Source organism: Erigeron canadensis, chromosome 1, assembly GCF_010389155.1.
Source record: "Erigeron canadensis isolate Cc75 chromosome 1, C_canadensis_v1, whole genome shotgun sequence".
Taxonomy (NCBI): Eukaryota; Viridiplantae; Streptophyta; class Magnoliopsida; order Asterales; family Asteraceae; genus Erigeron; species Erigeron canadensis.
This window is the reverse complement of record NC_057761.1, coordinates 34,250,476-34,263,399: the sequence shown is the minus strand read 5'-3', so window position 1 is coordinate 34,263,399 and position 12,924 is coordinate 34,250,476. Positions and strand designations below refer to the sequence as shown.

General features: G+C 33.5%; 1 protein-coding gene across 1 annotated transcript; it reads right to left on the bottom strand.

Moving 5' to 3' along the window:
• Positions 1–3,962: 3,962 nt before the first annotated feature.
• Positions 3,963–10,181, bottom strand: LOC122607529 (protein ACTIVITY OF BC1 COMPLEX KINASE 3, chloroplastic). Its single transcript, XM_043780521.1, has 6 exons — positions 9,675–10,181; positions 8,044–8,271; positions 7,027–7,362; positions 5,315–6,057; positions 4,625–4,991; positions 3,963–4,320 (listed from the first exon to the last, which is right to left on the bottom strand). The coding sequence occupies exons 1-6, from the start codon at positions 10,002–10,004 to the stop codon at positions 4,192–4,194; spliced, it is 2,133 nt and encodes a 710-aa protein (XP_043636456.1). The 5' UTR covers positions 10,005–10,181; the 3' UTR covers positions 3,963–4,191.
• Between the last annotated feature and the right edge of the window lie 2,743 nt (positions 10,182–12,924).

The window sequence follows — 12,924 nt, the reverse complement described above, 5'->3', positions numbered from 1 at the left end:
CTGCTAGATATATGATCTTTCGTTATCTCCATTTGTAATGTTTCAATACATCTCAATTAATATTATTATATCTTTATATACATAGGCACATCAATCACTTTCAATAAAATATGTATGCTTCATTCTAACAAACAAAATGTTGTTAATTAACTTGTCTAAACGTAAACTATGCTACTACGCTCATTTTTAAAGTCTTTAAGTTCACGTTTGGTTCGCAAATTCTGATAGAATCTGATGGAATTGGAACTAATTTTCATTCCTTAGTGCGTTTGGTTGTTGAATAATGAAAGAATATCATTTCATTGGAATGTGAACATTCACTCATTTGATGGAATCTCCATTCCATGGGAATGAGGAAAGGAATCTCATTCCTTCCATTACTTAAATCTTCAAAAAAAAAAAAAAACACATTACATCAGATTTCAATTCCTTTGACAGTATCCATTCCTTTTAAAAACATTTTGTGAATCAAACGTGCCCACGTAAGTGAACTTTTCATATTAAATTATACCAAAATTAAAGTATTAAATCCATTGTAAATTATTTTTCAGAGAAGTAATTTGATTGATTGCCCGTTATCATTTACTTTAAGTAACAATGGGACCAGAAGTATTGTCTGAGTTACTTCTTTATCAAAACTACAAGCTTTATTTTTAGGGATTTGTTAAACTATAGTCTATACATATTGTTTCATTCAGAACTCCAAGGGCTTAAGAGCATCAGGTATGGTTCAAGGACTTAGAATCATCCAGAACGTCACTTCAGTGTCACATCAGCTTTCATTATTTCATCATTTTTAGGCCGTTATGGATGTAGAATGAAGCCGAACGCAGAACACCACTTTTCTTCATTAATTTATTTTACTTATAATAATACTTAAATTATTGTTAACTAACTTTTTATTCAAAAATACTATATCAATAATAAAAACTGTAATCTTAGAATAATGAAGTCATTACGATTAGAAATATCAATTGATAAAAAATATAATAATAATTAAAAGATAACGTATGTAAGTTCTAAAATTTCAAACTAAAATACCATTGTTTAAAAACTATTAATAGTGGAGGGTTTAAATTATAAAATTGTATAATAAATGGAGAAAAGAAAAAAAAAATCTCTCATCTCTTTTGTTGAATCACCTCCATCAAGAAACAACCCCTTTCTATATCTTTTAAAATATACATACAACTTTTTATCTCTATAATCTTCTATAATAATAATAACAATAATCATAATAATAATATATGTAGATTGAGATAAATACCATACATGAAATAAAAAGGAAGAAAACAAAAAAACATTGACGCCGGACAACGGGGTTTGATTGCCGCATCAAGAACCACGAGCCAAGAACCAAGATGGCGGTATGGTTGAGGGGTCGGTGCCGATTGTCCAGATAGGATTCGTGGTCGGCATCGAGCGCCCATACCCCATGCTCTAAGTTAGTGAAACAAGCACACGTAGTCATCTAATTCATCTGCATATATTATCAAAGAGTTATTAGCTAAACCACTACAAAAGGGAAACGATTTATACATCACTTGTTTTTGATCGTACACTACCAAATGTGCTTTAGAGTGTTGTACAATATTATTTAACATATTAAGTGGCTTGGTAGTGTATGGTCAAAATCTAGTAGTGTACGTACAAATCGCTTCCCAATGATCCTTCAACCAATAAATGTAGATGTTTAATAAATCTCTATATAGCTAAATATATGTAGTATTTTGTCATTGAAAATTAAAAAAAAATTACCATATTCATTCATAATGCAGAAAATTAACATAACACAAAACAAAATAAAAAAAAATTAACATAGCACAAAACAAAATAAAAGTCTTTTCAAGACAAAGTAATGAAATTGTATACCAAGATAAAAGGATACAGTATATGTACTTTTTTGATACTATAATAGAAAAATTGTGTCCTATTCAACCGTACGTCATTTATGGGTAACTTAAAGGAATTCCCTCCCTTTATTTAAAAGATTTTATTAGTAGTAATAATTATAAAAGGGCTATTGTACTCTATTAATTGTACTTTTTATTTATTATTTACATTTTCATGAAGGGACACCATTATCGAGATATTACACAATTTTACGGTCAAAAATCTCATTTTCCTATCGAAGTACACAAACTCTATAGATGGATAAGTGATATTTTGGTGGCACTATTTTTTATATATGTATCACAATGTAAAGTTATATAGTTAATTGTATAAGTTAGTTTTATACAATCATGGATCAAACAAATTGTATGAATATCACTTTTAATTGGATCAACTCAAGTTATTGGAATGTTACTATTGTGCTGGAAGTTACATACTCAAAATAAAAGTAAAACGTTGTAATAGACTAGCTTTATTAATGGTCAATCGATCATTTGTATTGATAAATAAGAAGAAACGTAAAATGACCGGTTGAATTTTTCAGTCATCCACCCACCACCAAATCCAATCCATGAGACCATGACCAATCCAAGACTTGTCAACTGGCCGATTCTTATTGATGCATCAAATATTGTCTTAATTTCTATTTTAGATAGATAGATAATGTATATTAAATTAAACTATTTTTTTAATTAAAAAATTAATTTAAAATTAAAATTTTAACTTTCAATTTCTTGTAAATAAAGTCAAATATTGACATATATTTTCAATATCTTAACCTTTTTATCGAATATGAAAACAATGAATCCTAATACAGTAAACTAATTATCCTTATTGTTTTCAAACCCTTCGTATTATGGAGATTTCCAAAATTTTCTAAACTATCACTCTATTTTATATTTTTCAGTTTTCCCCAACCTGTATCAAATGTCTACTACATCCCGATCATGAAACCTTACAAGCTATATCCAAAAAATTGTTTGACGATTCTCAAACGAAACGACTATTACTAAGGAAAGTGCAGAATGGGAAACTAAAGAACATAGATGGTCGTGTGGTATCATTTTATTGAAATCTCGGCCCATGAAAAATTCAGATAAAAAGTTATAGGGCAAAACAAGTGAAATGAGTTTGAAAGATTTCTAGGGTAATGCTCGTAAATTTTTGAGGCCCATGATTAGAAGTTTTTAGACTGAATGTATTAAGGAAGTTATGTGCAAAGTTACAAGTTAGATCGTGACAATACAATGTTCACAACCACAAGATAAATAACCTAACAAAGAAAGTGGTGGGAGTACTATCACGGACCGGTGAAGATGGTGAATATGTTGTTCATTCCGACCAGTAAACGTTGAATAATGAAGATGCAACAGTTCAACGATCAAGTGGTATAGACGCAAAAGAAAGGATAAGGCATCATTGTCTTCTTTTGATTGAAGCAATGTGTGCAATGATGATTGTCAGGAAAAATGAATTCGATATCATGAAGACAGTACGATCCAAGTACATTTCTAAACGACATGCATACAAATGGTAATGATAATGTTGTATGCTCTACTAACTGCATTGCAGACTTGTCAAGTTATATGATAAAAAGGGGACACTACGTAACAAATAAGCTCATGCATCTTGAAAAATCGATTTGACTGAACATATATGGAACAAATTATGAATTAGTTATTGTAATTTGTGTCTTTTATTTTGTAATTTTACATTTTATGCATCTGACCGGTAATCTGGTTGCATAGGTGAAAGAATGAGAAAACAATATATATAGTGAAAATGAAAAGTACGATCATTATCGGTTGCTGCTAAAGATATTATTATATCGTATTATGGTTGGTTCAGTGGTAACATTCTTGCCTCTGGAGACAAAGGTCATAGGTTCGATCCTCATCCCATGCAAAGGTTGGAGGACCTTTTTACGATTTAGGTAGAAACTGGAAGCAGCCTCTCTACTTAGGTAAAGGTAAGGTCTGCCTACATCTTAACCTCCCCCATACACCGTCGAGGTATTGTGGCTCAAAACCCGCAGAAGGCAGCACTGAGCAGTTACTTTTCTATAGATGTAAGATTTCAATATTTATTATCTGGATAGCAATAATGAATAATGCCCTAAATGTCATATTACAACTTGTTTGTGTGAAAACTTTAGCTTTCACAAATGTCCCGACTTTACAAGCAATTAAATCTCTTCTGTCATTTCTATTATACACATCGAAAGAATTTACCCGGAGTCCCGGACATTGAAACTATAACATTGACCATCCACGCCCAGATTTAGTTATATGGAATGTGCTATACACTTGTTGCACGAGCTGGTGCAGGTGAGCGGAGAACTTGTTGCAGCATGCGTGCAGCAAGACGCTGTGTAATTCCACCAAATACACGCCCACCAAGATTACGCGCCTCGGGTTCTTGAAGAACCTGATATAAAGTCATTTCATCAACATTGATGTATCTAACTCATATAAACATCATTATTATCAAATGGGTCAATTTGGAACGGGAATGGGTCGAAACTTAAAAGTGGCCTAAAGAGTATTTTATACAGATACAACTCGCAAAATTAGTTCATTATACAAATTAAATAATCATTGTAAGTAGTTTAAATTTTTTGACCTGTACAAATATACCCGTTTTGGCCAAATCATGTTACCCAATTACCACCCCATGCTAACAACTCTAATCCTTAAGATGCATGATATTTAAGCATGAGTTCTGCTCTTACCTGTAGAATTGGCTGTAGGATAGTAGGATCAAAATTACTATCTGAGGACCGCAAAAGCGCCCATATCCTTAAAACTTGTTGCCTAAGCTCCATCATACTTTCCATCTCAGCATCAGTCAGGGGTGTGCCAATTCCATTTCCGTTTGGGATAAATGTCTTCAAAGGCCCCGGAATGGAATTGTATGTATCAATCATGGTGCCAATTGTGATTGCTTCAGTTACCCGAATAGCCTCTTTGATAACTAAAGTCCTCAGTTCCTCACCTTCCGGACCCAATAATAGTTTCAAAACTGGTTGTAGAGCTTCTTTTGCTGTGAAATCTTTATCCATTTTCCCCTGGACAAGCAGGTTTTCAAGCCTGTTCCACCTGTTGGAAAGCATTTAAAAATTACTCAACATAGCAAATGTATAGGTGGATTTCTGACCCATTGATATATAGATGGGTAGATTTAGGTCGTTTCTCTTTCTATAACATAAAACCTCCTAAATCATTTTTATTTTGAAGATTTAAATTAGTACAATAAAAATACGATTTGTAGGTCAATCCCAACTAGGCCATTTTGACCCATCCTAAAAATGACATGTTTCAACCCCAACCACTTTGGTCCCATTACACGACTCACCTGGAATTCCCATCTTACACCTCTAAATGGAAGTCAATGAAGAGCTACATTTCAGAGGACAAAGTACCTGAACTTTCCGTCCTTGAATAGTAACTCAATAAGAGCATCTCTTAGGTATGGATTCGGATCTGTGAGTAGCCTTTTGGCAAAATAAGGATATGACGCCGCCAAAACCTTAAAATTGGGATCGGCATAGAGAGCTAAACCTTCTAGAACGGTAAGTGACCTTAATATCAGTGCATAGTAAGCTGGGACATTAAATGGATACTGATAAAGAACGGAACCAAGTCCATCCACAATTGTCTTAAAATTGAGCTCGCTGACAGTTGAATTCAAAGCATCATCAAAAAAGTTTCTGAGTGCTGGCACAATCGGGGTCACATCTACATCAGGTGACAAAAAATCCAAATTATAATAATCTTGAGCCATGGCTTCATAATCCCGGTTTACCATGTGAACCACATGACCAATTATTGCAAGCCGTGCTTCTTCGGGTGTCTCACTCATCATTCCAAAATCAAGAAAAGCAAGTTTTCCATCAGGTGTTGCTAAAAGATTGCCTGGGTGAGGGTCTGCATGGAAGTAACCATACTCAAGTAGTTGTCTAAGACTGCATTGTATACCGGTGTTGACCAGATCCAAGACTTTTAACCCTTGACTTTCGATTATTGCTTGCTCGTTTAGTTTGACCCCTTCAACCCATTCCATTGTTAAGACCTTCCCACTGGTGTAATCCCAAAAGATGTCTGGAACGAGTACCTCTGCTTTGTCGGCATATAGCTTCTTAAATCTTCTAGCATTTTGTCCCTCCTGCACACACCTGTCAAAATTAACATTCAAACTCACAAGAACCTCTCCAGGATTACCCGTTTATGTTTTCCCCCCGACTAGTCTTTGGATTTGTGTCTTAACACTGATCATCTGACAGTTGCGCTACAATTAGTTCTTAAACTTTGGATAAACAGCTAAGATTATGCTTCTAAGGAAAATGATTAATCAACCTAACTCATATGCCTAAAAATCAACCTAAAACCTTAAAAATTTAACATGTGGATTCCACTAATTCTCTTTCCTAATCTTGCCCCCTGATTTTTCCATATGTCATCATCTACTATTAGGCATATCTTTAGGCACACCAATTAGGTTGATTTATCATTATCCGATTCTTTGATTTGGAAAATGATTAATCAACCAAATCGGCTGATGTTATAACCAAGATTTTACAGTCTCGTCAATTTCAGCAGTTATTGTCCGAGCTGGGGATGTCAAATTCCCATCCTCCATCTTGAATTGGGGGGTGTAGATGTATATGTACAAAGAGGGCTACTAATGCAATCTGCATTAGCTTGGTGGTATGATGCATATAAACCCCTTTTGTTATTCATTTCGTTAGATCAATGAAAATAAGACTTTCCCAAATTCTCTCTTTAATTGTTAACCACTGGTACCCCTTCTTTTAATCTAATTTACAAAGCTTTTACTCAAGTCACGACACAACCCGTATCTCCCTTTTTCACAAAAACGCAATTGGGTTACATTTAAAATATAATTTAACCCTTTAGAATTTGCTAAAAACTCAAATAGTTGATTATCTCATTATTACAACTTAAAAGGTAACACATCTTCATTTTACTACAACTAAATACTTCATTCTAATTATTCAGAATCACATGATCATTTTCAAGACACACAAATACCCTATTGAAACATCTATGTAAACTCTTAAAACAGTGAAATTCTAGAGTAACAATTTTGGTGCAATAGGAAAGGAGAACCAACCTGTACATAGTTCAGCTCTTGATAAACTCTTCGTGCGAATTCATCGATTAAAGCAACCACGTCACTACTTATTACATCTACATATTTATTTATAAGAAATCCTAGTCCTCTTATTAAGTAAAAATCTAGCCCAACTGCTTCCTCAATACCAGGTCTTTGCACTTTCACCGCAACCAACTGACCGGTATTCTTGAGCTGGGCTTTATAAACTTGACCAAGACTAGCTGCAGCAATCGGAGATGATGATATTGATGAATACATGGAATCAAGTGGAAGCCCCAATTCTCTTTCAATGCATGCAAATGCCTCCGCATCTGGAAATGTTGGCAAAGCATCCTGCACACATTATGTGTGACATGTGTGAATACTAAAAGATTAGTACATATAAATATATCTAATAAGAAAAGATAATAATAGAAACCAGAAGACAGAAAGGAAAAGCCATCAACATCCATGAGTATTGTCAAGAAGAGGCAAACAATATTATAGAAAATCCACATAATTCTTCACAAAACAAGTTCTAGAGAGAAATGAAGAAAGGAAAAGGAAAAGAAAAGGTGTTCTCAAGATGGGAGAAAAAGGGAAGGAAACCTCTAAAGAATTTTTGTTCCATTTCTGGACAAGGAGTAAAATAATTTTCCTTCTTTCCTTTTCAACTTTTGCACACATAAAATACCAACTTTCTTTGTGTTTCTTGTTCTTCCCTTTTCTTCCATTTCTCTCCCAGAAAAATTCCGGAACACGGATTTAAAGAAAAACCCACATATTTACAATTGGGGAAACAGAACATGCAAGAGTCTTAAAGCCTACATATGGCACCAAAGTTTTTTCCTCTGCTATTATGAGCAACCAGTATGAAGATACAGACTTTTGCATTCAACATAGAACCCTAACTAATGTCTTAATAGTTAATACTGATACCGTTAACTATCTAGCATTATAAAACACCAAAACATATGTAACAACAAATGCCCTATGAGATTGAAAATAAAACAATTGATCATTTTACACAAGTACCTGGAGTTCAGTAAGCTCCTCGAGGAATTCAGGTGGACAAAGATCAGGTCTGGTTGAGAGCCCCTGACCAATTTTCACAAAAGTAGGACCTAGCCTTGTGAAAGTCTCCCTCAGCTCAACAGCTCGTGATCTTCTATTCTGCTCTAGTTGGCCTTGCAACTGGTCTAACCATAGCTTTACTCCAAACGAACCCAGTCCAACAAGTATTTGCAAAGTCCTCTGTAACACCTACATTCAAATTAAAAACCCTAAGAATCAGAGCAATAAACAAAAGCACCAACACCTCTTTTAGGTTCACAACACAAAACATCAATACATCCTCTAGGTTTACAATTTTAAAATTGTATCATCATTTAACAGATACCAGTAAAATTAACGCTATGTTCCATTCTACCACCAGCCCACCACGTGAATCAGAGCCATAAGCACCCCAAGCGCCTAACCTAACCTAGTCAGTGGTTGGAGAATTTAGAATCTCTACTCGAGACCCACATTCAATCCCCAGGCGGATTTTGTGAACATGGCCCCATGCTCACATTTCCCATTTGGACAAGCACTCTCCTTAACTGGCTATTGAGTCAGTCTGAACATTACCTTCCACATGACACGTGTGAGTTGATCAGCATTATCAATTATCAAGGTTTTTACAAATCAAAACTATAAATTAAGGATTTTGCTGTTCCTAGCCCTTAGAATTAGCATAAAAATACCCCCTTTCCCCCTACTCTCAAGTACTTTTTAACCGCCATGTACTACTGTCGTACTGCGCCTTATCTATAATCCCTATGGATAACAAACTCATAAAATAAACAACAGACAGCTCCTCTATTTTCACAGCTATAATACAGTTGTAGCAATAATTTCTTATTAAACCAAAACACCGACTTAAAATTAATAAAATTAATCAAATCGCAACGGCTTGTTCAAGGTTACACATATGCAGCAACAATATGAGATATCCACACCAACATTCTATATGTTTCACAATTTCAAAATTATAACATACAATTACTATTAATAGTCAGTTACTATTAATATGTATGTATGCATGAGTCTTTTCTTAATACATGTTTTGGTTTCTTGTAGGAGGCTATGTCTTTTATGTTTATATTTTTATGATGATTATTTGTTATATGGTTGCTATCGTCTATGTATTGTCGAACTTGTGATATAGTATGTTAGGCTAGTATGTTAGGCGCATGTCGCTATTTCTTCCCTACTCTTAATGTAGCCCGGGGATACTCAACAGATAGGTAGATCTTCTATGCCATTTTTTTTTTCCGGCCGACAGGTATGAGAACTAAACTCTTTACACTTTCCTACTACTTATTCTGGCCGGAGGTCCTTATGGAAGCAGATAGGTAGATCTTCTATGCCATTTTTTTTTCCGGCCGACAGGTATGAGAACTAAACTCTTTACACTTTCCTACTACTTATTCTGGCCGGAGGTCCTTATGGAAGCAGTCTCTCTACCTTTGGGTAGGGGTAAGACTGTATACAACTCAACTCCCCATACCCCGCTTAGGGATTGAGTCCTGTTGTTGACTTGTTGTAACATACAATTACTAATAAACTAAAACAAATCATTCAAACTATAATACACACACACACATGTATATAATGAAGCTGACCTTAAGAGGACGATTACTGTATTTATATTTAAGAAGTTCAGGACTATAAACAGAGGCGTTGATAGCACGCGCCAAGGCCCTGGATTCAGCTTGAATATCATCAGCTCTATTTCTAGAAATAGAAATATCCGCTACTACTACTGAACCATTAATATTGTTATTATTAGTAACTCTAACAGGAGGTGGTAAAGCGCGTGGCCTAGCTTCTTCGATTAAGGCACAGCGTAACCGTTTTGGTCTGAAACAGTTCCTCCGATATTTGGGGGAAATTCTGTTACGCCGGAAAACTGGTGTGGTTGAAACTGGATACAGTGTCGTCAGCGTACTCATTATTTTTATTATTAATTTATTGTGGAGATTTGGGTTTTTTTTTTTTTTAATTGATTGGATACAAAAGGATGTGTATGTTATATGTATAGGTTGTATGTATAATTGTCATTGTGTGTGTAGAGGTTGAGTTGGTTGGATTGGTTTGGTGGAGTGTTGAATTGAAATCAAATTGTTGGCTGAAAATGGAAGGGTGAGTTTTAGATTTATTTGTCTACGTGCATCTTTACCCGTCAGTCCCCTTCTCAACCTTTTTTTTTTTTTCCTTTTGAATTTTTAAATTGAGAGATACTTTTACGATTTCAAACTCCAAACTCCAAAGTTTATAAAAAATGAAATTATATTAGAAGCTCGAACGACCTATAAGAAAATCACGATAAATAGGGAAAATTATCGAAAACAATTATACAAGGCTGCTTTCACATCATCTTTTCCAACTTTTTTACACACTAATTGATTTCATAGCAGACATATAAATAGTATGATGACCGGGTGCAAAATGAATATCTTCCTGGCTTCAAAATGTCGATTACGATACAAAATGTAATTACCCCTTTAAATTTAAGAGATAGGAGAATAGGTAACTTAAAAAGAAAAATAGAAGTTAAAATCACGAGTTATTTTGATTCATATTTGACGATGTAATTGGTTTGTGGTCTATGGTTGATTTTTGGGAAAAATCCATAAAAATGTAACATTTTTACATAAAATTTTTAATAAGGGGAATCTATTTAGTTTTCGTTTATTAAAAGGATTTAGATTTTATAAAGTTTTCAATAAAGGTAATGTCGTTAGTTTTTAACATTAGTCCTCTGTAAAAAAGCCATGTCACCATGCCACGTCATTAAAATTGCTTATGTGGATTTTGAGTTTAACTGAAAATGAAAAACATATATGTTTATCTTTTCTCCCTGTCATAATTTTCCCTTTTTCCCCTTTTCCCCAAAACACACATGAACCCTAATTTTTCAATTATCAAATCCAATTAATTTCTTATCAATTCAACAAAATAAAAATTTCTAATTTTTCAATTCTCAAATTCAAACACATAAATATCTCCCTTTTCCCAACAACTGTAATATGTTGTTGATGATGATCCGACTGGACCCGATGTAAATAGCAGACCAGACGGCTGAATGGGTCTAAACTCGGATGATGATGATGATGATGATGATGATGATGATGATGATGATGGTTGTTTACGAATGGGTCTTAAAACGGATCTAAAGCAGGTTGGTTGATGATTTGTTGTTGAAAAGCTAAACAAGATGATGAAGCAGGTGGGTCGATTGGTATGTCGATCATTTTGTAGAGCTCACCGGAACAGTTAACATCACCGTCGGTATAAGGTATGGCACATGAAAGTTGAAATGATGGTTGTTTGGCATTCTTTGAGTAGCTGTTTGGGTCGACCCGATATATAATCCATTGCTTAGTTGGTGTGATGGGATTCTGCTCCCATATCTATCTTCCTTAATTTATAATTAGCTCAATTCAACTACTTATTAATTACGGGGACAAAAGCAACATAAAATGAGAGTTTGAGTGTGTTTTGTGCGTGGGTAAATGAGTGTGTAAGTAGAATTTAAACATAAAGTAGATAATGTCATGATTTTTCCCTTTCTTTTTAACTAATAACTTCTCACATTATTTTTATATAAATATAAATAGATATATATAAATATAGTTTTTTTTAACATTATATAAATATAGTATACATATTCATGTCAGGCCATACGTCCACGTCAGGTTATTTTAATGATGTGGTATGCCTACATGACACTTAACCGTTAACTAACGATGAAAACTAACGATATTACCGTTATTGAAAACTCTTTTAAAAACCAAATCTTTTTATTAGACGAAAACTAAATAGGTTTCACTTATTAGGAATTTTATGTAAAAAGATTACCATTTTATAGATTTTTCTCTTTATTCTAGCTATTTTCATACCTTCTCAAGATATTTACTTAGAACAACAAAATCGATGCTCGTTAAGAACAATTGTCATCATGGAGTTTCGTAATTTGTAGGTATTATTAGTTTATTCTAAAACCGTCAAAATTGGTAGAAGTTTTGTCAACACACGTAACATAAAACTTCTATTCTGTTTGCAACCAATCATATGCGTGATGCCCCTCACACCCCCCCCCCCCCACCCCCCCCCCCCCCCCCCCTCTTTCAACTTTCAAGCATTATGGTCGTTTTTCACTTTTTACAATTGTACTATTTTATAATGATAAAATTAAATTAAATTAACAACAAATATTTTTTAGTAGTAGGTAACATATTGTGAATTTCTAAAACAAGACAATTACAATAAACAATGTGAGTATCTTAAAGCAAGGTTATAAATATATATTTCGTATAAGTTATTTTTTTAAACTATCGTTAATTACTTAAAAATAATCAGGTATAGCAGGTCATACATGATGGATTCAAGATTATTTGGTGACTTCTAGGTGATAGCCGATGCATTTTGTGAAGATAAAGTGTTTGATTTAATACATATTTGGATATTACAGATGTTGTAAAATACTCGTATCATCTTAATAACTTATATTTTATAAATAATAATTTTCCTGTAAAATATTATCAATTTTATATTAATTACATTTAAATTAAGGAAAATGCTAAATTATTTAATGCCCTTATCAAAAGACCACCCCTGAATTTTATGATAACTGTATAACTATTTAATGCACTTTAACTATAGTCATAAGAGTTGCTTTTAACAAAACCCTTAAATTAATCTACAGTATCAATCTAACAATATATATCACTCAGCAACAAAGTACAGTAAAACCTCTATAAATTAATAATGTTGAAACTATAGTTTTTATTAATTTGTCGATATATTATTATACCGATAAATTAATAAATATTAATTTAAAGAGGTTCATGTATGACCTTCAAAATTTGC